The 25,384-nt window shown below is 44.8% G+C and overlaps 1 protein-coding gene across 1 annotated transcript in view; it reads left to right on the top strand.

Annotated features, from left to right (window-relative positions):
* The window catches only part of TSPOAP1 (TSPO associated protein 1), a 62,602-nt gene that overhangs the window by 21,202 nt on the left and 16,016 nt on the right, over positions 1–25,384 (top strand). The window contains exons 6-20 of the mRNA XM_042880006.1: positions 3,403–3,510; positions 4,396–4,479; positions 6,456–6,545; positions 7,097–7,219; positions 7,617–7,721; positions 8,065–8,115; positions 12,249–12,432; positions 12,753–12,973; positions 15,135–15,244; positions 16,656–16,765; positions 18,145–18,960; positions 19,502–19,653; positions 20,590–21,183; positions 23,230–23,529; positions 23,810–23,989. Of these exons, the coding sequence (XP_042735940.1) occupies positions 3,403–3,510; positions 4,396–4,479; positions 6,456–6,545; positions 7,097–7,219; positions 7,617–7,721; positions 8,065–8,115; positions 12,249–12,432; positions 12,753–12,973; positions 15,135–15,244; positions 16,656–16,765; positions 18,145–18,960; positions 19,502–19,653; positions 20,590–21,183; positions 23,230–23,529; positions 23,810–23,989 (3,228 nt within the window). The remainder of the gene's footprint in view (positions 1–3,402; positions 3,511–4,395; positions 4,480–6,455; positions 6,546–7,096; positions 7,220–7,616; positions 7,722–8,064; positions 8,116–12,248; positions 12,433–12,752; positions 12,974–15,134; positions 15,245–16,655; positions 16,766–18,144; positions 18,961–19,501; positions 19,654–20,589; positions 21,184–23,229; positions 23,530–23,809; positions 23,990–25,384) is intronic.

Raw genomic sequence — 25,384 nt, 5'->3', positions numbered from 1 at the left:
CAAAGTTCTTTCCCTTTCCTAATAGAGCCCTTTGTCTTGTTGTCTAAGCATTGGCTACTACTGAAGCATCGTTTGTCCCATGCCACGCTGTGATGTGTTGTCCCAGTGCCACAGGGACCCTTCACCGTTTGTTTCATCACCACATCAGTATTTGAGGTGCACAGCTCCTGCTGCCTCTCAATTCTTGTTTTCCCCGGACATTTATCCAAGAGAATCCCTTCCCCTCTTCCTACATCAGCTTAGTGTCTGAAGAAGCCTTTAAAAAAGCACTGTAGCAGCGTACAAGGCAGGCTGTATGTGCTGCACCTTCCTCACCCATTTTATAGCATCAGGAGTGTAGCATAGGGTTGATTTTTTTTCTTCTGTTTGTTTAAGTACTTGCATGTTCTTTGTTGCAATTCGATTGGTTTTCCTATGGCTCAGATGTCAAATGTTTGGGTCTGTGTTTCCCCAGATCCCCACTGGAAGCCTTTTAAAACATGACTTTTACCACCTTCCAGTTGTTTTGCATTGCATTAGAGAGGTGGCATAGTGCACATCCTTACTGGGTGCTGAAATTGAGACATTCCGTTCATGGTGAAAAGTTTGTTTTGTTTTGTTTTTTAAATTCAGACGAATATTGTCTAATCTCGGTAATTTGTTACTGTTTATTATATTGGTTTCTACAGTTCTTTTGGTTGACACTTCGATCTCTGAGACAAACCCTCAGCTGTTCTTCGCAGTTTGAGATTTCTGCCATGGTCAACCCTCACCCCCTAGATAATGAAGATAGATGCACAGACTTCTTTTGTTTATTATTTTGGTCCTGCTCTGCCCTAGTTGTCCTTGAACAGCCCTTTTATACCTTGATTTTCAGTTGACCCTGCAGAATATGTCAGATTCTTCTCATGATAGAGAATATGCATTATATCCTTTCTCGTAGCTGCTCTTCACTTTTCCAAAAGTGAAGAAGTCCTCATTGTCCAAAGATTTCCCAGCTGAACATAGCAAGAAGGCTGTGTGGTAGCATCAAAGAGCAGGGAGTGAGGACCTGGGTGTGCGTGGGTGCAGTGGTACAGTGTTGAGGATCGAGTTAGCAAAAACCACAGGTACCACAAGTACAATAAATGATTTTGCTCTTCTGTCTCCTTCTGTAGCACAGTGTGTCAGCGCTCTATCCCCTGCCTTTCAAGGAACTTCCTCAGGGTGTAAAGAACAGGCTTCTCTTAGTGGTGTTGGAAAATCCCTTTTCTCTCTTCCCTTTCTGATCTCTCTGCTTCTTTATTTGTGGTTGTGGGATGATGCTTATCTCTGTAACAATACTAATGTAGTGAGCACAGTGGTAGTGCTCACTTAAGCAGCCTCCTACTTCCCACTGCACATTCCCACTGCTCCTCCAGTCATGCTGCTGTAGGCTGTGTTGAGCTGCAGAGTGTTAGGGACTAGAGGACGGATCTGGGCTAAAAACAGCCCAGCAAACATAGCCTTCTTCCCACTTTTTCTGTAACCTGAATCAGTTTTGTGGTCCAGCTCTGTGACATTGCGCAGGGCTGTCCTGGCACAGCAAGGAGACAGGTTGTGGTTGGGTGGGAGATGCTTCAGCATTTCCAGGGGGGGCAGGATTGTGATGATGCTTTCTGCATGCCAAGGACAGGGTTTTCTAGAAAGACTGCAACATTTTTAATATACTTTATTGCTTGCTTTAAACAGTCTGGTCATTTGCCAAAGCCTGGGTGCATCTGTGCCTGTTGTATGCTTGACTTAAGCTGCTACGTTCTGGACATCTCATCAGCAGCACAGCTTCACCCTGCTCTGTCCCTGCGCTCTGCCAAGATAGGTGCTCACTGTGGGCAGCTGTTCTCTGGTTATTTTTAACTGTTTTCTTGAACAGATTCCGTGCACCTGGTTCAAAGAGCATCTTTCAGTCCCTGCTGTGAATGAGGTGGCTCAGCTCCAGGGCACAGCGCTCACCGTGATGTGTGCCAGTCTCATTTAGCAGTTGTCTGGTATGATGATGAGTTCTGAGGGACAGTAAGAGTGTGTGAGCACGTAGCTGGGAGGTTGTCTTTGTTCTTGGATGGAAATTAGACCTGAGTGGGCAAATGTAATTTTACAGTTTTTGAAAGTTGTCTGTAATTAGGAATGTAATCATTGTATGTATCATTTTACTGAAAAGTGCTTACAAACAAGCAGAGATTTCTTACATATCTGCTGTGAGAGTATGGCTTATTAAGCATAGTGCATGTAGCTGGCACAGTGGGTATCTGACCTTAGGTGGCATCTGCTGGTGTTCCTTGAGACATTATTTCATGAAAGCTGACTGAAATGCAACGTTTTGACAAAACATATGATGACATGCAAGGGCCCATGGCTTGAGTGGAGGACCTTGAGATTTCCAGCTCTTGAGACATGGGAGTTCCATTAGGGTAGCCCAACAGCTGGAGCTTCCAGCTGTTGGCTTCCCTAATGGAACTCCCATGTCTCCCTAATTATAGGGCTGCAGGAAGTCCATATCCTAGACAAATCAGTGCAGGAAGCTCAATGCAGGATGTGAGTTTCAGGACTCTGCTGTTTCAAGCACCAGCTCTGTAGCAGAAAATCTGGAAACTTTGTTAGCCTGGGCTTGCCTGGAGTCTTATGGTTTTCTGGCTTTCAACATGAAAATTGTTGTAGTTGAAACCAGGGTTAAAGTCCAAAGTAGTTAAAAGAGACTTTGGTAAGTATTGTTCTGGGATGCAGTCCTGGTAACTGACTGTGAAGGGAGCTCAGATGTAGTAACTTCGATCCCTTGCTGCAGGTGTTCAGAGTGAGATGAGAAATTCCACTGCTGCTGACAGGTGGCTGAAGGTTACAGGCTGAGGTGCAGTCACAAAGTCCTGCCTCTTCACTGCATAACTTCACTTTGATGTTCATCAGCTCCTGTCCCTAAAACCTACTTATCAAAAATAACTTCAACATTTAAAGAAAAACAGTATTATCATGGCCCTTTTTCATCTGCCTACCTCAGGCCTTGTCCTGCTGTCAGTAGTTAGTCTGGGCAGACTGAGCCACGTCAGCTATCGACCAGACATCTTCCTGTAGTAGCTGTGAAGGGTTTCCCTTGTTTCTGTGTTCTGTTTGGTGTTGGAACATAAGGCACAGCACATTGGTTGTTTCTGTCCCTCTCACCAACAACCAAGGTAGAATGCCCCTTTCTTAATACCTTCTTTTCTTCCTTGCCTTCTGGATGCTGAGATCTTTGCTGATTTTTCCCTTTTGGTTGTTTAAAGGGATAGTGTTCTCCCATCTAACCACCTTCCAGCTGTGATTATTGTTTTGGAGTTTGCTTGTGGGATGTTGCTATCTTAGGTGCTATGGCCAGGAGAATGTCTTCCTTGGTGCTCCTGGCTGTCTCTGAACTCTGAGATCTCACTTGCTTTCCAGGTGGAACCAGGTGTGCTACCTCTGGGCCCTGCCTTGGAAGGACATGAAAACTTCCCTCCAAAAAATGCAGTAACAGACCAAGAGAGCAGCCAACAGATACAGCAGCTGGTGAGTTGTTGCCCTGTGCACGGGTGCAGGAGGGATCGATGTCTTTTGGCACTTTTTTTCCAGAGCAAAGCCAGTCTGGTTTTGGATGAAGAAGTTCAAGTTTTTCTTGAGTTTTCACCCATAGAATCCAGACAAAGATTTTGGGAACTGCAGTCTTCTTAGATGCAACCTGCAGAGGCTGTCTCTGCATGGAAAGTGGTGCTGGGTGCCAGCTCCAGGTATTGTGCTGAACTGGGGGTATGCATCAGTCTGAAAGGAGAGGAAGCCATGCCAGTGATAGATTCTGTGGTGTATTTGGTTCAGCATTCATTGAACAGACATGACTGACCCAAGACCGATGTCATGAGGAGCATGGCCTCTGTGCATGACTCTAGCAAGATGGGACAGTTCACAGTGAGGTTTAGGCATCTTTATCTACCTGGGGAACCAGGAGTGGTAGCAAGTAACCACAGATAAAGGCACATAAAGAGTGGTTGTCTGCTGTCTGTTAGGTGTCATTTGGATTAGAATAAGAGCTAATTTAGCACAGCTAGTGTTTCAGTATGAAACACTCCACAGCTCTGCCTACTTGTTCCTCACAGCCTGTCCTTCATCCTATCTAGACAAATCAGTACAGTTTTTGCAACTGAGAAATAGAGAATTGTTTCTAGAAGCTGAAAGGATTGAGGAAGGGAGGAATAGCTGCTTTACTTGAAAAGTCTTTTATTTTCACTACCTTTAAATATATATATGTATCTTTTTGGGTTTATATGTCATTTATGTTTGTAGCAAAGATTTCCTTAAGAAAACAGAAAAAGCCAATGTAGCATTGGATCAGAGAAGCTGAATTTCTTCTGCATTTTATGAACATGGTCTTAGTGGTCTATTTTTGCTTGTTCTATGCAGGAATTTGAACTCAAGAAAAAACGCAAAAAATGTGAAAACCTTGAGCATGAAGTGAGGAAAAAGCATAAAAGATGCAAAGAACTCGTAAGTGTTCTTGTTGCCTAATGGTGTGAGTGAGAGTAATGGTGTGAGTGAGCTGGGTTGTTTTGTGGTTCTCCTGGGTTCTGTTCTACTTATTGCAATAATGATTTGCCCGTGTCAATCTGGAATGTCACAAATGTGGGGCTTCAGCTCTTGAAGCTGGAATTGTTTATTTAGACCTTCAGCTAGCTGAGTTAAGTAAAGTTCCATAAATCACTGGATAAAACTCCATAGCCTCTTCTGGTCGGTGGAGATGCTTTATCTTTTCACATTCACTCTGGGCAAGCATCAAATGATTTCTGCAACCTGAGATGGTAGTTGAACGTACAGCCATATTCTTGTGCTTCTGCTCATTGGATGAAGTCTTACCTCTTGTTTCATTTTGTGGAGGTTTTACAGGTAATAGTAAAGCATCTGGATTTCTTCCTTCTGTTTCTACTTTGCTGAACAGCTCTGGTGATGTTAATGATAATCACAATATACAGTTCATGGGTGTCCAACCTTTTGGCTTGCCTGGGCTGCACTGAGTTAAGAGGAATTTTCTTGGGCTGCATATACATTGGTTGCACCAAAAATAATACATCCTTATTTCCTTTGAAACTACAATAGGTACAAAGAGCACAATAACACGATTTGATAGAGCAAGTTCTCAGTTACAAAACTCTGGTTCTCAGCACAGTCATCACCATTAGCTGTGCTTTTTCAGCTGCAGTGAGCAAGAGACTTCATGCTGTGTTGGCACAAGTGTGCACCACCAGAGGTGATATGCTGTCACTGTCACCACTGCAGAAATGCTCCATCCCCTCCTCACTGCGCTCACATGCACTGATTGGTCTCCATCAGCATTCAGCAAGTGTCAATGATCTCTAGAGGTCCTTTCCAACCTTCATAATGCTGTGAAAACGCAAAACACGTCTGCATATTTTTTTGCTGTTCACAGGACTGTGTTTAGCCAGAATATCAAAATGCATACAATTATTTGCTATCATGTGAGTTAGCACTGCTCTGTGCCCTCCCATGCCCTGGTTTCCAGACAGACAGGGTTAATAACACGCAGCCTGTGCATTGAGCATGCCTGCTGTGGATTCATCAATGAGTACTGACCTTTTGGGTGGCTTTACATCTTGCTTGAGTCTCAGTTCAAGTCAGTTCTACATATCCAGAGCTCATTCTCACTATCTCAGTGACTATGGGATGCTTAAGGAATACATTGGTGGTTGTTGTTAGCTGTTGTTAGCAGCTTTTCAATACTGGGAAGGCACCACGTCACCTTAAAGAGCTGGAACTGGGACTCTACCAGCAAGAGTAATACTGAGAAAATATTTGGCCATCTAAACTAACAGTGGTGTGAGGGAATGTACGTATGACATGCATGTGTCTTCATGGCATCTTTTCTGATTATGAAACTCACATTCTTCTAATGCTGTACAAAGGGGCTGCAGGTAGTCTAGACTTAACTAATAGAGACAGTCTGTCTGTATGTTTGTGCTCCCCCTTCTGCTTGGAAACAATGTTCTGTATCACACAGTAATTGCTGGCTCACATTGCTTTCTTGACTCCAAACTGCCTCCTGATTTCAAACTAGAAACAGCCATTTAAAACTCGAGTTTACATTGAAGACTCTTTTTGATTTTTCTAAATATTTTTTCCTCCTTTAATGAACTTTGTAGAGAAAACTGTGATCTTGAGCCCATAGTGAAAGTTGATGAATTGTGGGTGAAGATAGTGTTCAAGGAAATGGCTTTCTCATTCTCAGTTTTGAGGCTACATAAATGAGAAAAGGAACTTAAGAGGTCATCTGCTACTGAAGCTGATATGTGCCTGAACAGTGCTGTGTACTGATATCTTCCATTGCACAAGCAGCGTCCTGTCAGCATTCTGAACCATCAGTCAACAGGAGCAATGGAGCCATGCTGCAGGACAAGGTGGGAGGGTCAGTCTGAGGACACTGGTGTAGTGACACCTGCTGTTTCTGACAGGAGATCCAGCTGCAGGAGGTACAGAGTGAAAATGCACGACTGGCCGAGGAGAACTTGCAACTGAATGAGAAGGCCGGATGGGCAGGACAGGTAAAAAGCAGTGTTCTTGTTTGCCAAGTGGGACATTGCCTTCTGTAAAACTTTCTTAGAAGAAGTAAGCAGCATACTTAGTGCAGGTGTTTATCTTTAGTTGGTAATACTGCTGGTAGTCATCAAGCCGTAGTGCACTGCAGATTCGAAATATGTTAGTGGAACTTCCAGTGGGAAATGGAAGAGGTAAATGCAGTTTGAACAGATTATCTTGTTTTTTTCTTTGTTTAATCCCACTATTTAGAATTAAAAAAAAAGCTCTGAGAGCTTGTGTGGTTTGTTTGTATCTCTTCAGTAGATAGCTGCTTCATATCCCAATTACTACACCCCGGCAACAGAGAGCCCAGTGGGAGAAGCAGTGTGTGCAATAAATACATGAGTATTTGTTTTGAGTGGAAACCAGAGGGAGAGGAGGCTGGTGATTTTGATATTGCAAGGAGGAAGCAGTTCTGCAAAACAACCTCTTGAGATATGAAAGTAAATTGCCCTCCATTATTTATACAACAAATACCTATGGCTACTTGTGCTAATTGACAATCCTTTCTCTTCAGGTTGAATCTGAAAATGCTGACCTGAAGCTGCAGGTTGTTTTGGTTACTAAGGAACGGGATTCAGTAATTCAGAGAAATCAAGGACTTCAAACCAAGCTGGAGAATCTAGAGCAGGTGCTGAAGGTCAGTGGGACCCACGCAGCTGGGAGGACTGTCCAGACCCATAATGCTGGTTTTGGATGGCACAGACTGTCTCTGTTGTACTGGTTTTTCTAATCCACTCTTTTGAGTTGGTGCTCCTCTGGGGATTCTGCCATGCAGTATCCTGGAACGTGGCCTTCCAGAGTCAACAGAGGGGCTTGGGCTGCTGCAGGGATTTGGGTGGGAGGGGACATAAGGTGGCCATCACTGATTCAAGGATTCTCTTTATGTTGCTGTGGTTTAGTAAGAATTTCTTACTTTCTCCTCTGGTTAATGATGTGCGAAATACAGGCCATGTGTTGATTCTATGACTCACGATAGGACACAGGACAATATTTCAGTAATGTTGCCCTAAAACTGCCTGTGAATCGTTCTGCAGCACATGAGAGATGTGGCTGAGCGAAGGCAGCTGCTGGAAGCCGAACACAAGGAAGCACTGCTAGTCCTGCAGGAGAAGCAAGAGGAAGTCAGGCGGTTGCAGCAGGTATGCAGCATGGGGGAGAAGGTACTGGTACTCTCTGGATCCCTGGAAAGAGGTGGGACTGCTGCACTTTACCTCCTTGGAGAAGTGGTGTATAGAGGAAATACATGTGAGTCTACTAAATGAGGGAAGCCAGGGATGAACGTCTCTGTGTGTGCCAACCCTTGTACCTGAGTGGAGCCGGGGGATTTTTCCCAGGACAAGCAGTCTGTCTGTCCATAGACCAAGGATGTCTTCAGTCAGTATGGTGTTTTAAATCTGAAATTGTGTCTGTCAAGGTGGTGGTGATAGTAGAGGTGAGTTTAGGTATGCTGCTTTCTTGTTTACTCTGTCTCTCATTTCTTAGGCACAGGCAGAGGCAAAAAGAGAACATGAAGGAGCAGTACAGCTTCTAGAGGTAAGATGAAAGGAAATGAGATGGATTAGTAGCTTTAGGCTTTGTGTTGTTTGTTCTTAATGCCAATTTTCTTGATGCCCTGGATTTTATTGGTTCTTGAGTAGAATATGACACTGTATTGATTTGACACAGCTGCTGTGTACAATTATCGTCTGTGCTGGCAAAGTAGTCATTGGGGATCGAGTTTTCTGTTAAATCCCAGGCTGCTCTGTCACCAAATGGCTTATTTCATTTAGACTGTGCCCAGCAACTGTTTCAGGGATGCATTAAGTAACCACCTTCAGATCCACCTGCTCCATTTCCAGGGCCATCTGCAGGGAGAAAGAATACTTATGTCCATGTAATTTGATATTTGTGTGTACAGGCTCTGTACTTTCTATTAGAGAAAAAAAAAAAAAAAAAAGAAAAAAAAAAAGAAAGAAATGTGGCCATTGCCTATTGAGTGATGGCCAAGCATAATGAGTGATAAGGTTTGAGGCAGCACCTTGTCCCATTGGCTGGTCTGGGACCAACTGTGTGAGTGTGGTGACATCAGCACTGACTTCACTTTGCCGTGGTGGCAGACAGCGTAACAGGGAGGGCAGGCAGGTGCAATGACTCATTGCTCCAAGATGACTTTGGAGAAAAGCTTTGCTGTGGATTCCTGGAGCTGTAAGGCAGAGCACCAAACCCTGAAACTTGATAATTTCATGCCTGAAGAGAATGGGGATAGGTGTGATGGCACAGGGAGCAACTTCTGTTGTCTCTGTCCGTTGGGGTTTTCTGAATACCCAAATACCCGAGACAAGGCAGAGTGCTTCATTTTGCACTGTTGCACCGGACAGTGAGATTTCATACAAAGGAGGCCACGGCCTTGTCAGCAATGGTGACACACAGTAGGAGATGACAGGCTGAATTGCTTTGGCCACCGCTGTGCAGTTGCTCTGTGGTTGTGAGGAGCCCAGGAGAGTGGAGCAGGATGCTAAGTGTCCCTGATTGAGGAGATTTCTCTGTGGCTGGAGTGGGCATGACCTGCATGAATTGGACATCCCCAGAGTGCTTGGCTCCTATTAGCTGGCATTGAAATTGTTGCAAGTTGGGCGGATATGGCAGGGAAGTGATGTGATATAATGTTACATTTCCATGTTCGCTCTGGAACATTTACTGACTGCAGAGACGGGGTCAGAGGTGACACAGGTGCTGCTTTTATGTCACTGGGTATTTACTTGTTGGGATGCTAAGCAGCCTTTAAGGGGGGGAGGCTTCATTCTTGACAAAGGTTTTCTGAACTAATTCATCAAAGGATTGGAGCAGCTGCTTATGCTTAAACTAGACATCTATGTGTGCTGAGAAGGGAGGAGGGCAGTTGTTTTGTTCAGCTTGAGCAGCTGATCTTTTTTGTTCAAAACATATTGTGGAGACTCTCAAAAAGTGCATAGCTACCTCATTTCTGGAGTTGATGTGTGGGATTTGGCTTTTGTTTAACAAAACATGCTTGTGTGGGGGTGGAAATCCCAGCACAGAATAAGGCAGACCCAAACTCAGTGAGAAAACAGGCTTATTCAAACTGAGGGTCGGTTGCCTTTGGCAGGTTGTTGGATTGTGGCTAGTGTAACCTCTGATGTGATTTTATATCTCTTTTTGCTTTTCTCCTTGCTATCAGAGTACTTTGGATTGCATGCAGGTATTGCAATAATCCTGTCAAGCAGGACATTTTTCTCTTCTGTCCTGGCTTTGACAGTTAATTGGTATTCCTGTTTTAATTATACTCTGGAAAAGATTGCAAGAGTGTCACCTTCAAGAAATTAATGTAATTAAAGGAGCTTTCACAATGAGTTGCACAGAGGAGGATTTCCTGTTCAAATGCTTTGCTTTCTCAACCAGTTAGAACGTGAAGCTTTCACTGGGCTTTTTCAGACAATTCTGTTTTGTCCAACTGTGCACTTCTTCCATGTGCTGCATGTATTTGAAGGTCTTCTGGGAACTGTTTGCAGTCCTGGAATGAAACATTTCTTTCAAAACCTAAAAGCAATGGCAACGTGAAAGTGTCACAGAGAAAATAGAGATCCTGCTGGTTTTGTAATTGGTTGGAAGATAGGAAGCAGAGATGGTGAATAATAGTGTCAAGGAAGAAACAGGAGCTAGTGAAGTAATTAAGGCGTTGCAGTCCAGGAGCGGTGCTGGTTCACGACAGATTTAGAATAAGGTCTTATACTGAAGTAGTAGTTTGTATCTGATAGAAAACAGCTTTCAGCAGTCCCCTTCAGATGTGACTGCAGAGAGCTGTGAGAAGGTCTGAAGAAAAATGGGGAGACTAAATAACATTGACTGTGCGAAAGAATTGGGGAGAGGTAGCAAGGGGAACACGGAGAATACCTACAGGAGGAGATTCTGATAGAGCAGGAGGGTGCCTAAGAGAACAGGGCTGAGCTGGCTCTTGCTCATTGAGGAAACTCAGATTAAATTCCTGGATTGGTGGTTAAACTGTGCCTCCAAGCTCTGCTCCCTGCTCTTGCAGCCTTTTCTGGTAATCACGCTGCTCAATCTCAGCTTGGCGTGTGGCTTCTCTTACTTTCCTTTTAGGGTTAGACGTGGACACAGAAGTCTCCTCTATCTTCTGTGTCTGGGACCAGATCCTTGCTGGTGCTGTCGGCTCCAGGCCTTGTCCTTAGGTTCCTCTTCCTTGTGCCCTGGCCTCCCAGTGCTTCCCTAAAGCCTCCTGCCTGCCTTGCCCTGTGTGACCCTGTGCAAGTAGTCTGCTAGGACGTACGTGTTCTGTTGCAAAGGAGTCCTGCACAACGAGACTTCAGTCAGCAAGTTGAGCAAGTGGAGAATGCAGATGCTTCTGGGAGTTGCTTGTGACATGTATTGCTCTCTTTCAGTGCAGAAGCAGTTACTCCTTCAGAGACATCAACAGGCAGTTCCTGAAGACTGAGAGCTTCTACTGCTTGAGGGGAAACGAGGGATAAACTGACAAGTTTAAAACAGATATGTTATGCTAAGATAAAACTGCATGCATGCTTGGAAGGTGGCAGGGAGCATGCTAGTAAAATTGTGCAGTACTCTGCGACCAGAAAGAAAGCCTTTTCCTGGTCAGAAGTGGTATTTTTAGAGTTGCTTAAAAACAGACTTTCTATCTCACAGAATTCAACTGAAGAAATAGGGAAATTTGCAACCAGCACTAATACTTAATATTTGTTTATTACTTGAAGAGCATGAGCAGCAAGGACGAGATATCTGTCTGGGATAGCAGAGCAAGCAGGTATATGGTGGCCAGAGTGAGAGGAGGAAAAGGGACAGGTGCCTTTGCATTCTGCTAGGAATGCTTGCAGTCAGGGAACATATGAGGCTGGGCAAGGAGAGCCAGGACTCAGCAGTGTTTCAGAATGGGAAGATCGAGAGATGGTGGAAGGAGAACACTAGAAAACAGATACAGACGTTAGCTAGCAGGAATTAGTCTTCTCCTCTCTACAGTATTTCCTCAGTGCTCCCCTGAATTTCATCTTGTTGAGATGTAGCTTTCTTGTACTCGGCCTGCGTTTTCCTGCAGCAAGTCATTCCTGTAGGACCTGAAGGCAAAGTGTGTGGCTGCCTGCATTGCACAGGCGTTCTGCAGTGTGGGCCTTGCTGATGCTCTTTGCCTGGAAGGAGGCAAGGTCTGAAGGGACAATAGGGAGTTCATCCCAGAAGGGTTTGTGGGAAGGCCAGGATAAAGTCATGAGGGCTTCCTGGGAGTGCTAGAGTGATGGAGAGAGAGAGCATTGGGAGAGCAGCTCCTTCTGGAGGTGTGATGTTAATGCTCCAGTAAACCTACAAAGATGTATTGGGCTTTTTCTTTCCAAGGCTTATTTGTCTTTTACTCTCTCATTCTTTCATGTGCAGGGCTAAGTTAGGATATTGAGTTCAAACTCAACATTTAGGGATAATTCCTAATTGTGCTTTTAATCAGTCTTCTAACAGATTTTCAAAGATAATGCACGTGTAGAGCTGCCAATTCCTACTGACTGTTCCTGGGCAGGGCGTACCTTTAGGTCCTTGGAGTTTGAGACCCACTCTGTTTCTGAAGAGATGTAGCAAAGACAAATGCTGTTTGGAGACCCAGTGGTGGTTTTGATATGGCGGGTTTGTGTCTCATCTCGTGTCTCTCCTATCAGGCTCGGGTGAAGGATCTAGAAGACCAATGCCGCAGTCAAACAGAGCAGTTCAGCCTTCTGTCTCAGGAGCTCAAACAATTCCGACTTCAGACAGGAAAAATTGACCTTCTCACCTCCACACTTGTGACTTCTGAACTTCCTCTTGCGCTGTGCAGCTCTACCCCACAGCCTCACTGGGAGAAGGGTAATTGCTGGAGGTGCCTGCGGGTGTTCTGTCAAGCGTGTCGTTATTTGGATAGATGGGAAGGTGTCAAGAAAGTAATGCAAATGTTTAGTTAACTCTTGGGTTCTCTCTCTCTCATAAATACTCGTGGTTTGTTTTGTAGTCACAGAGAGAACCTGATGTTCCTCTGACTAAAGGGAGCCGAGGGTTTTCAGTCTGTTGCACTGTTAAATGAATCTCACCTGAGCTACTCTGAAGGGCGCTTGCTCATTCTGATGCTCACTGCTGATCTTGTATTTTGCCTGTGGCTAAAAGTAATGGATAGATTGCTTTTGTTTCAGATTCATCTGGTCCTGCATTGCTTGCTCACCAGAACACAAAGAAGGTTCACAATGAGGAGACCAATGAGTCGGAGTCGTCACAGCGGGTGCCTGAGGCTGCTGCTGGCTCCCCAGTTTCTGTTGCCAGTTCTCAGAAACAAGCCAAGAAAGTCGAATCTCAGTCGAGCTCTTCAAAATCAGAATCCATGCAGAACAGCTCCAAATCCTGCCCAACACCAGAGGTTGGTGTGGGAGTTCCCACTGATGAGGCCTCTCCTTTCTAGCCAATAGTGAATAGGTGCATTGCATTTCTCTAGCTAAATGAAGAAAACTGTAATGAGCCAAGTGAAAGCCTATAAGAAAAATTGAGAAGGCCTTGGATGCCCATGTTTGCAATGCTCATCTGAATGTATTGCAGTGCTCTAGGAAGGAATCAAGTGGGCGTGGAGGAGAAGGCAGGAGGGAAGCTCAGTTGGAGGGATTTGTGGGGAAGCTGTGGTAAGGACACCATGTGACACTTCAGTCATGGTAGCAAATGGAAAAGTTACAAAATTTCAGCATGCTGAAGGACTGTGCCTCAGGAACTCAAGATTCTTTGCTTGCACTCCTAGGTCTGATAATTCTACTTGTAAGACGCCATGAGAAGATGCTGAGTTTGTGCTAGCAAAGGGATGAAGTTAATAGGCTTTGCCTGTTAGTGCCACCAAGATCTAATAGCTGGCAGTTGCTTCTCTTTTCCAGGAGCTCTTATATAGGGTTCATTTAAGCAGTCTTTCATACACTGCTGTACAACTGATGTGACAGCTTAGGCTAAGCTAGCACTGTGAGCAGGGCTGGGTGTGATGATGTGGGAAACAGCTCACTTTCTCTTAATCCACTGATGTTCACTGAGTGCTAAAACCTTGGAGGCTACATGGAATGCCTCATGGTACAATAGAGGACAGTGAGGACTTGAGCTATAGAGCCAGGACACTGGTGATAGATGCTGCTGTGGCAGGCAGCTCCCACCACTGTATGAGGTCTGAGAAGCTGTCATCTTCAGCAACAAAGTGAAGGTCACACCTGGAAAGGAAAGCATATCTGACTACTGCCAGCTCTGTAGTGGGACAGATTGCTGTTATTCAGTGTGAAAGAAGAATTGAGAGCCACCATGCCTCCATGCAGACGTAAGAACAGTCATTCTTTGGGAGATAATCTGTGGTGTGTTTGGCTTCAGCAGCACAGGAGTATGGGAATACTCCAGGGTGTTAGACATGTTTAAAAGCTATTCCACTTCTGTGCCTTTGGGTGTTACAGAGTGCAGCTGTTTGTTGGGGGCATGGTGCAGGGCTCCATTTCAAGGAGCACAAAACCTTGAAAAGAGTCTCTGAACTGTTCAAAATATTAACTTTTGCAGTTCGTGTACTAGAAAAAGATCTGCTGTGTGTTCTGGTGCCTGCAATGGACCTCCATCAAAACTACATTTGCCTTGAGGTGTGTTTTAAAATTAGCTCAAATTGATTCACTGGCAGCATTTCAACCAAACACAAGGGAAATGCATTTCTTCAGAAAGAAGGATTGCTTTATGTAACTTGCTGCCATTAGATGTGAAGTTTCAAAATGTCAGTCATAAAAGCTTGAGACAATTATCTGGAAGATTCTTCTGGCAATAACATTCATGGTACAGACCCAGCTTTGGAAGTTCTTCTGTAGGTCACTGCTAGCAACTGAGAGGCTGCACAAAAAGATGAGAACTGCATGCTTGCTCTGCCTCTTGTATGCTTTCCTTCTGTATGTACAACTTACTGTTATCAGAGCCGGGTGTTTGGACTAGGTAGAGCTTTGGCCTGAGCTGGTAGGGCACTTTGGTGTTCTGAAAGTACATAAATGTTATACTGAAGCATATACAGGTGCTACAGGGGACTGACTGAATGGCAGAGATCGGATACAACTGTCATTTTGCCTCTGTTCAGATTACCATTTATATTTCATACAAGACTTGGATCTGGCAGGAAGTGATTATACTGCACTGCAGATATGTAGGGTGAAGGGGGCTTTTGAGAATCCCAAGTCTGGTTTCCCACTCCCATGGGGTCTGCCACCAGCACTGCCTCAGTGTGACCATGGCTTTATTTAGCTGAGATCACCCAGCTCTATGGACATCAAGGTTGCATTACCTTCTTGAGTGAATAGCTTTTGCTAATGTTCACCTGGAACTGTTGAAATTGCAGCTTGGAGCTGTGTTTCTTGGTACTGCTTTTTCACTCTAAAAATGATAGTTCCAGACAGCCCTTATCCAAGTGGCCAAATTCTCCTCCTCCATCAGCTTAGAGGATTTGTTCACTGCTGTTGGAACTCTTTGAGTGTTCCTTTATTCTGGTTTTGGCCATGTCTTACCCTTCATCTTTCATTTTATAATTTCAGGTGGACACTGCAAGTGAAATGGAAGAACTGGATGTTGACAGCATCTCTCTGATGCCAGAGCCAGGCAGCCAAGGCCCTGCGAAGCTCCAGGTCTTCTTGGCTCGATACAGGTATCATGTCATCTCTTGTGCTCCCTGAGGTTAGGCAAGTTATTTTGTTCTGTGGCATTAACTGCTCTGCTGTTAGGTTGGGGTTTTTTTTTGTGGCTTCTATTTCCTACATAAGCAAATCCTGTGCGTATAACTCAACAAAAACATAGCAAGATAATTAGCTACTCAAGGCACAGCACTGGCTGCAACTTTTCTTACGAAAATAGTATTGGATAGAAAACAGAGATTTGAACTGATCCATTCCCTGGTTTGATTTCTGCTGGATTAATAGTTTTCTCCAAGGAAATCTTATTCCAATTAGGAAAACATCAGCACGGAATTCCCAAATCTAAGCTTTTGGCTGAAATCCGTGTTGATTGTTAAAGAATGTAGTAACAAAGAAGCAAAGAATGAAGCCAGAGTTTGCAGATCACTGTTGCTTATCTGTTGAGCTGCTGTGGTCAAATCAAATCCTCTTCTACAGTTCCTAGAATACTGCCATGTCATTCAGCTTTTAGTCTGTGGACTGGGAGGAAGTGGGATGATTCTTTTTTAGGAGCAGATCAAATATGATCTTTGTCTTCATGTGCTGCTTTTAGGCCCGTAAAGTCTCACTCAGCTTAGACAGGATAGCATTTCTTTGGCATGCTGAAAGCCCTTCTAAGGACTAAACAACAGGTGTGGGCAGTAGGTGCATACAAGATTTCTCATGCGACTCTTTCCTCTAAAAGTCCTCCTGATCAGCTCAAGGACCTGTGGGTAGGTGACTTAGAGCTACCTGGAGCCTGCCACCTATCACCAACGTACTTATTTACCACTTCAGTGTATTTCTGGACTGCCATGTAGAGTGTGGAGTTGTATAACTTGAAGGCAAAGAACTGGATAATTAGAAAGTAAAAGGCAGCAAATGTTTTCTTCATTCATACACAAACATTCTTCTTGCACAAATCAACTCATTCTTAGGGTTTTAAATATGGGAATTTTGAGATTCTTTGTGGTGCATGAAGTATGTTCTATGTGCTTTTGGCACTTCGATTCAAAGCTCTGATTTGCCAGAAATGTGGGGTGATGTGTGCATTTAAGAGATGCAAGGGAATCCAAGGATGTCTAATTAGAAATGCACAATCCTACAGCTTACTTGACACATTCAGGCACTCAGGTAGTTCATACGTCGTTAAAACACTTACTTGAGTCGCTCTGATCTGTTCTTTCAGATGTCTCAAGACATCTGTTCTGCTACTCTGAAAAGCATTCCTACCTGCTGTTTGGACACGGAGCAGTGTGGTGTTAGTTATATACAAACACACTGAACTGAAGCCTTGACCTTTGTGGAATTTGCTGCTGAGCTGTAAGCTGATCCAGCAGCACAGCTTGAAGGTGTTGCTGTGAAAACTGGTGTATGAAGTGAGTTTTCATGTTGTAACTATTTCAGCTACAATCCTTTCGATGGACCTAATGAAAATCCAGAGGCAGAGCTTCCACTAACTGCTGGAGAGTACATTTACATCTATGGAGACATGGATGAAGATGGCTTCTTTGAAGGTGTGTTCTAGTGGAAAAGGAATGTGACTGAACTGCAGTGCAGATTTGCTCTCTTAAAAAGAAAAAAACGAGAGGAATTTAGTGAATCCTGAAACCTCAAGATAAATGTTTTTCGTCCAAAGTTAGTTTAATAGAGAGGAGAGCAGGACCTGTTAGAAGAGTTGATTCGTGTCATGATTAATTTAAGCCTAAAGCATGAAATCCTGGTCTGGTGAATTCAGTGGCAGTTTTGCCACTACTTTCAACAGAGTTCCAGGTTTCATCTGCGTGTTGTTCCTCCCTGTCCAAGGATAGCCCATGGATTCCTTCTCCAGGTAGTCTCTTACCCTCTTCCCAGTGGCTGCATATTGAACCCAGCACCGTGGGCAACTGATAGTCTTGATTACTTTGTACTCTTTTTGGCAAGTAAGGAGTAAGCTAAGCAGCCCAAACCACAGTCTTTGTCCTGTTTGGCATTTGGCAGCAAGTTTCTCTTTTGACATATTTTCTTTTGAAAACACGATCTCAGGTGATTATTAGGCAGATGGAATGGAAAGCAGGAAATCTGGACTGTAAATCTGTAATGAAGTTTCCTTGTAGATGTAGGGTCCTGATTTACTCAGGTGCTTTGCAAGAGCTGAGGCAAATGCATGCCATGTTGCACTGCTTGCTCCTTGACTGTTCTGGCTCTTTCATTCCTTCTATTTCCAAGCTTCTCATTTGTTTGTTTATTTATTGTTTAAAGAATAAACAGGTTATTCTTTACTAATCTTTTCTGCTTTCCCTGCTTCCAATTGATTTGCTGTAGGTAGAATGTGAAATTATGTACAACCCCTACACACTGCTCATTTGACACTGATTTGATGGTTCTTGCACGTATCAATATTGTGCTCTCAGTCATCCCAGTGGGTCTTTTTGGGACATCTTTATTACATAAGCTGATATAACAATGGAGCCAGGTCTGAATACGCAGCTGGAAAGTTGGACTTTCACAAGGAATTACTGTGAAAACTAAATATGTTTGGCTGGGAGAAGATGTACAATGTGCATAGTTTGGGAAAACTAGAAAAAAAGACATTGAAGTTAGTAAAAGAGCTGTGATCAGAAACAACAGAATAATAAACAAGGGAAAAACATGAAGCTAATTACGTAAAACACTTTCTGGTTAGCTCACTGTGAAGTGTGTAGAGCAGTGAGTTTTCTCAGTGGACATCAGGATATAAGTAGAGCAGCTCTAGGAAATGGAGTAAAGTTGCCCAGGATAACCTCCCAGAGCTTTCTTTGTTCCTGACTGCAGTGCAGTTATGACCTAGTATAGATGTTGTCAGGTTGTCTTCACAGATGGGTTGGAAGATTGAATGGTAGGTGCAGTGGTAACAGGTTTCCTGTTTTTTGTTTAGGGGAGCTGATGGATGGCCGGCGAGGGCTGGTCCCCTCCAATTTTGTTGAGCGAGTTTCAGATGATGACCTCATGACGGTTCTGCCTTCGGAGCTGAATGATCTCACCCATAGTTCATACCAGGAGAAAAGTTTTGTCAGTGCAAGCACCAGCAGTGGAGATAAGAGTGATTTCTCCATTGAAGAGAGTAGCATCAGTCCGTTGGTCAGTAGAGCAGAAGGAGACCGGGAGGAACGTGTTAGTCACACAGCAGTGCCTTACCCGAGAAAACTGACTCTCATCAAGCAGCTTGCCAGAAGCGTAGTTGTAGGCTGGGAACCACCGCTGTTGCCTGCTGGCTGCCCAGACATACAGAGCTACAATATCTATGTGGATGAAGAGCTACGTCAAAATGTGAAGAGTGGCTTTCAGACCAAAGCAGTGATTGAAAAGCTGGATTTAAAGACAAAGGCTTACCGTGTGTCTGTGCAGAGTGTGACAGAGAAGGGCAGTTCTGATAAACTGCGATGCACTTTCTTTGTGGGGCAAGATCTGTGTGTGGCACCGACTGTGCTGAAAGTCAGAAGCGTCACTGCCACGTCAGCAGAGGTCACGTGGCTTCCCTGCAACAGCAATTACAACCACGCAGTGTATCTGAATGGGGAGGAGTGTGACATAACAAAACCAGGGGTCTACTGGTACACCTTCTGCAACCTGCAGCCCAACACTCAGTATGTTGCCAAGCTGGTGGCCCGTCCCTTGAGAGCACTGTGGGAAGAGGTCTCAGAGGGGCAGGAGCAGAACTCAGCTGTGATACACTTCACTACCCCACTAGCAGGTATCAGAGTAGTTGTGCCCATTGCAATTGTGAAGGGAGTGCTTGGGACAGAAAGCTTTGCCAGTTCTTTGGTGTAAAGCCTTGGGGTGAACGGAAGCAAAGCTTGTCAGGTCCCAGAGCGTGAGGAGGTATCCTGTTTTGTCTTAATACTTCTTTTGTTTTAAGAGTTTATTATCTCTTCTGTTTTCATCTGCTCTTGAGAGACCTCCCCTTTGCTGATTTGAGCAGCATGCCTCTCAGGGTATGAACAGTCTGGTTTGCTGTGACCTGCACTCATGTTGCTCTAAGGGTTGCTGCATCTTGGCCTCAGCTACTTTTGCAAAGTTTTGTTTTCTGTGCTTTAAAGCTTTCCCAGAGTCAGAGCACCTTACTTGTTCTGTTTTTGTCTGTCACTTCCCAAGAAGCCAGTGTAGTCATTCCAGTGCAGTTCTGCAGCGGCAGGTCTGGTGTGAGAGTTTTCTCTTAGATACAAACCGGGGTTTAGCTTGTTGTGATGCTGTAGTGAGGTAAGCAAGAAAACGATCCTTTTGATCCTTCCCAGGCACACCTGATGCTCCTCTGGATGTCCAGGTAGAAGTTGGTCCCTCTCCAGGAATCCTTGTTATCAGCTGGTTACCTGTCACTATTGATGCTGAAGGATCTTCCAACGGAGTTCGAGTCACCGGTTACGCTGTGTATGCGGATGGACAGAAGGTGAGGGGAACGATATCAGAAAAGGTACAGTTCTTGGGCTGGTGGGTTTTTTTGGCTGATGCCTACCAGAAAAAGGCATCTGTCAAGATTGCTGATGTGCTCTTGATGTAACTGAACAATAAAAGTTTCTGTGGCAGGACCCTTCACCAGCAAAACTGGAGAATCAGTGTGTGCCTCCTCTGTCTCACTCTGGGCACTGGCTGGATTCTTGGGGAAGCAGTGGGTTTGTGGGGAACACACGTTCTGACTGTTTCAGAGTGATAACAGTGAGAATCCACAAAGAGCACTGCTGGGTGTCACAGTGAGTTATAACTTCTGTAGGATGGGTAGAGAGAAGCAGACAGCCTTGGCAGCGCTTGGGACTTGTCTCAAACTGAGGAGTGAGGTGTAGTTCTTTAAATTAGGAATAGGTGAAGGGAGAGATGCCCAAACACCCAATATGAATACCAATAAAGAACTTCCAAGGATTTTCTGTATTGCAGGTGGCCTGCAGTTTTATGTGTGCATGATGATGTGCCATCAGCCATGGGGGAGGTAAACCACAGCTCCTGAAAGGAGCACAGCACTGAACGGAGCGGTGCTGTGTTGGATGACTGCTGTTTGTCATGGAAATTCTTCCATAGCATGCGTCAAAAAAACAAATATGGAAAAGTTCTGCCAGAGTGAAAAAGAGGCAAAAAAAAAAAAGGTGGCCTTCGAAAGTGCAGTGAACAAAAATGGTTTACACCTGGAGCAGAAGAGAAGATACTCTTACTTTATAGACTATCCAGTTTCTCAGATAGTAACAGCAGCAATTTCTCTTTACCATTCATTCTGTGTTGTTACTGTGCAGAAGGGTGGAAACAGCTTTAGCTAACTTTGGGTTCAAGAACTGCCCTTCTCAGAAATACTGAGCTGCACACTGTAATTAACTGCTTCTTGCTTCTTTGCTTGCAGGCAATAGAAGTTACTTCTCCAACGGCCGGGAGTGTCCTTGTGGACCTGTCCCAGCTTCAGATGTTCCAGGCGTGCCGGGAGGTTTCTGTGAGAACAATGTCCCCGTATGGAGAATCAGTGGATTCAGTTCCAGCCCAGATTTCCTCAGTCTTGCTGAGAGCCTCTCATTGTTCTTCACCTTCAGATTCTGCTGGTTCTACTACTTTTACCTCTAGACTGCCCTGTGGGGAATCCAAGGGCTCTCTGCCTGCACGCAGCCCACCCACGCACCACATGGCTGCTCTCCTGCTTCAACAAAAAGTCCCCACTGGTAGCTCAGATGCCAAATTGACTGATCTCTCCTCCAGCCACGATGGCTCAGCACGATCTCTGCCAGAGAAAGCCTCTTCGCTGCTGCAGCTCTCTTTGTCCAGCGCTCCCTTGGTGCACACCTCAGGCACTTCCCTGCTGGGATCAGATGCTGCACAAGACAAGAAATGCCTGACTGTGCCTCCTCAGCAAGCAGGCAGCACAAAACTCCTGGGTGAGGGCACAGAGCCTGTCTCCTCGAGGGAAGCAGAATTAGAAAGCCTGGGTGAAGGGACAGAAGTGCTGGTAAGTACATGACGTCTCCTGCCCAGTACTGCTGGGAAGGAGAATGAATCATTTAGGGGAATGTAACAGCAAGCTGCTAGCGTGCAGCCATCCAGTGGCTGGCAAACCGGCAGAGTGTTGTATATGTGAAAGAGAAGTTGAATCTCAGTGCTTGGTCACATGTGTACAGGCAGGGCAGGAACAGAATCAGGAAAGCATGAACTCCTCTGGGCTGGGTGCTGAAAGGGATCTTCTCACTAATGGTGATGTCAGTGTTGATTTGGCATTGCTGTGGTCTTTGACTTGCAGGAATCATCTCCAGTCTGGTGAATTTGGGCATTGCAGAGCAAACACTCCAGCAAATGGGGACACCTTAGTGGCTGCCTAGCCTTGTCTGGAGGAGAGTTGGCAAGCTGTCATGACATTGGGCATTTGAAAGCCTCTGGGGTAGATGGGTGATTTCAAGGCTTTTTTAAGATGGTGGTGAGAAGTGTCTGGGAGGTCTTTGAGAAAAGAGGTGAACTGTCTGTAAGGTGCTCATTCTGTGACGAGAGGGAAGTAGGTCCTGTTGCTATGTGAGGTGTTATATCAGGGAAAGTTATCTTTTCCCTATTCTCACCTTTCATGCTGACTAGAGGCTCACAAAAGTGCTTCGGACCATCAAATTCAGCAAGACTGTTAATGAAGGCAGTGTGAGCTCAGAGCTGGGTAGAAGGGAGGAAGACTTTTTTAACTGCTTAAGCATCAGCAGCTGTGTGGGCCCGAGATCAAAGACCACATAAATACTTAATAAAATTGAGACATCGAATCAAAAATTACAGCTGTCATTTTCCATTCCCCACTCATTTGCTGCTCTGGCACCACAAGTCAGTCGTTTTGATTCATTTGCCCACATTTAGATGTCTGGTGTAGATGGCTGCACATGACTGAGTTGCTTTCTCTCCTTTGTAGTCAGAAGAACGAAATTGGTGCTTCAGAGACACAAATCATCTTTGTTGCTTGAGATGTCTGTCTTCATTCAGCTGTTAACAAAGGGAAGCAGGGCAATAGGAGTCTACCTGGTAGGTTAAATATGAGGTCCAGGCCTGCCTAACTTTGGCCTGAGTCCAGGGGACATTTTGAAGCTGCAGTGTAAATCTCCTCAGAAGTCTGTGTAGACATCTTCAAAGTATGCCTTAGTATGCCTAAGCCACAGTTGCACTCCGTTGCAGTGCAGCTGTCTTTTAGATAACTAGCTAGCAAAGGAGGTGACTGATGAAAGCCCATCTGCCTTACTCTCATCATTTTTGGGGGTTCACTCCTCCATCTCCCAGAGATTTCCCTAAAAATCAGACTAAGATGACTGGTCATAAAAGGCAGAAACAACTATTGGGCAAGATTTAAAATCTCTGTAATTTAAGTAAGTGACCTAACTACTGTGCTGTTAGTACACCGTTGTACTCTCTGTGTATATTCTTCTTCACAGCACCCAGAAGCCCCAAGAAGAGCTGGGGTAGTGCCCTCACCTCCAGCTCAAGCTATGCTGTAAGCTGGTTCTTAAGATGTTCCTCTGGAATGAGAGAATGAGAAATGGCCTGGTTGTGTAGGTTGGACTCATCTTGCTCTTGCTGCTGTAAAACTGTGCAGGGCTGTGCAGTGTGCAAAGCAGAGTGCTATAGCAGAAGTGCCCTGTGTCCACTTGCAGTTAATGGTAGGGAGGAGTTAGTTCAGAGCTGGCCAGCCTTTCAGGCTACCAGTTGACTGCCAGGATCCTCCTACACTGACACAGAACACGTGGTGAGAAATGACAGTTTGGGAGTTGAAGGCCCTTTTGGCTCACAAATATTGGATGGTGCCTCCTCTGAGTTTCTTTGCTCCTTGACAAGAAGGGGCTGGGGGGAAGGATAGCCACAGACTGCTGTCGTTGGCTTCTGGGCTGCTGGTATAGACACCAAGAACATCTCAAACTGTCCTTAATGGTCCTTTGCAGAGGAACGGAAATAGAGCGTGCACCTGGAGGCTCAGGAATGGTCCTGCAACAGGTGCTGTGGTTATCCTGGTGATGAATTTTGTTTGTTTGTTTCCCAGCTGGAGCAAAACATAACCAAAATGCCAGAGCTAGAAAGCCCAACTAACGGTAGCCTGAAGATACGCATGGAGACCTGCCATACGTGCTCTGTGGAGTCACCAAAAAGTCCCAGTGCTGAAAGAGAGACAGAAGCAAAGGAGAAGAACTTGAGCCCAGAGCCCCTGCCCTCCCCCGACCTGGCTGAGGAGATGGAGGGCACCTCCCAAGAGGCAAACATGGCTGGAAGCAGCTGCCAGGAGTTCCTGAGGTTATCACCTAGCAAGGAGGTGATGAAAGAAATGTCCAGAGTGAAAAGAGAGGTTTGTTTTTACCTTGGATAAATTTCTGCCAATGGAGGGGATGTGGATTGTATTTGATGTGCCTAAGTTTTGCAGTTTCAAGTGAAACTTTTCTTTGCAGGCAACAGAATGTGTCCGTCAGTTTTGTGTGTCTGTGCACGTGTTTGTGTGTGCATGTGCCAGTTGCTGCACGGAGTGCTGTTCATTTTGTTTCTTGCCACACTTGACCTGCACATGTACTAGTGAATGAACGCTCAAATAGACAGGGTGCCTGAAAGAAGTCTGCTTTGCTTTTCCACAGCAAGAAGAAAAAATGTCTGAAATAGGAAGACGACAGCTGACTCTTTCTGCTGAGCACAACCGTAGTTCAGACCTTTCAGATATATTGGAGGAGGAAGAGGAAGATGAACTGTCTTCAGAAGCTCTGGATGAGAAGAAATGGGATCCAAGAGAGCCCTGTTACAGGGAGAATGGGGAGAAGGTAACCTGTAGCAGAGTTATGCTTGTGGGGAATGCCAGTGCAGCCATCCCATGTCATCAGCTCACAGAAGAGGCTGCTTTGAGCCCAGCTCTCTCAGCAGTGCTTGGCTCAATTCCTGCCTGCTCTTCTTTTATTCTCAGTGTTGTCTTACTCTAGTAAAATGCAAGTTCTGTGTGAGAGCGGCGGGTGTTTGTAAGTAGTAAATGTACTCAGGGTTTAATTAGTTGGAAAAACACACAGTGTAATGTGAACTTTAGAACCCAGGGTGAAAAATCAATCCTATTGATCATGTTCTTAATATAGATGTAAACAGTGAGCGCACAGGAGTTTGTGAAGTCTGCCCGCGTCCCAGTCCACCATCCTTCCAAAGGCAAAGCAGAGGCATTAATGCTTTGGTTTCAGTCCTACAAACACTCCTGAACATGAATAGCTTTGTTCAGATGGTTTTGTTTAGATCTTCGTGCTCTCAATGAGGGTGGATTGCACATGGGAACAGTGCCATGACTTTGCAGTTCAGATGTTACAAGTGAGAAAGGACTGCTGAAGTGGAACCATGAGAGATTTACACATATACAAGTTCAAACAGTTAAAACGAGTTAGAGTGTTACAATGCATCTGCATCAGGAAACGTGCTTAAATCTGCATGACTGGAAAGTAGGATGTAATCATACAAATTATGACAGTTGAAATGAGTATGCATGAGGGAAATTATGAAGGGTGAATGGCTGAGAAATTAGAAAGATTTGAAGGAAATGTAATCTGCCTTTATTGAAAGAATGTGTCCTAATTTATGTAGAACAGATGTAGTTCACTGCTGCTGACCTTTATAGCTCATAGCCTGCAACACAGATGGAGTGGATCTGGTGAGCATTAAATAGTCAGTAGCAGAATGTGTGATGAATCTGGAGTAAATTTGCTGCTGCTCTTTTTCCCCTTCTTGAGGGTGGGTTGGGGAGGTTGGAGCTGCAGGGCAGCATGTCAGGAGCTTGAGGAGAGCCTGGTAGCGAACCACGAGGCACAGGTTCCATTCACTGCTCTGTGGTGTGGGAGAAGATGATGGCAGAAGTTCAGCCGAGCCTCAGCAGAGCAGTTTCCTGGGCTTCTGCATGCTCAGTAACATTCTGGCTTATTTTGGGGTCTCCTCAGCCAACTCTTTTAGGATTTGTAGGATAAGGAATGGAGGGGCTCTGATTATAGATTATATATGTTTGACCTCTAATAGATTATTTAGCTTTCTTCTGGATTATTAATGGACTATGGAGTCCCAGATCCTTCTCATGTTATAGAATTTCATTGTCTTTCTTTCACTTCTTTACATTTACACAGCTTCAGCTTCAACTCCCTATTTTAATGTACCAAAACTCAAAAGCAAAGGCCACAACTCCATAAATGGCT

The sequence above is a fragment of the Lagopus leucura genome, unplaced genomic scaffold, assembly GCF_019238085.1.
Source record: "Lagopus leucura isolate 7727_CA_CO unplaced genomic scaffold, USGS_WTPT01 Super-Scaffold_100024, whole genome shotgun sequence".
NCBI lineage: Eukaryota > Metazoa > Chordata > Aves > Galliformes > Phasianidae > Lagopus > Lagopus leucura.
Note: the sequence above shows the minus strand (reverse complement) of the source record. Positions and strands in the feature narration are given on the sequence as shown.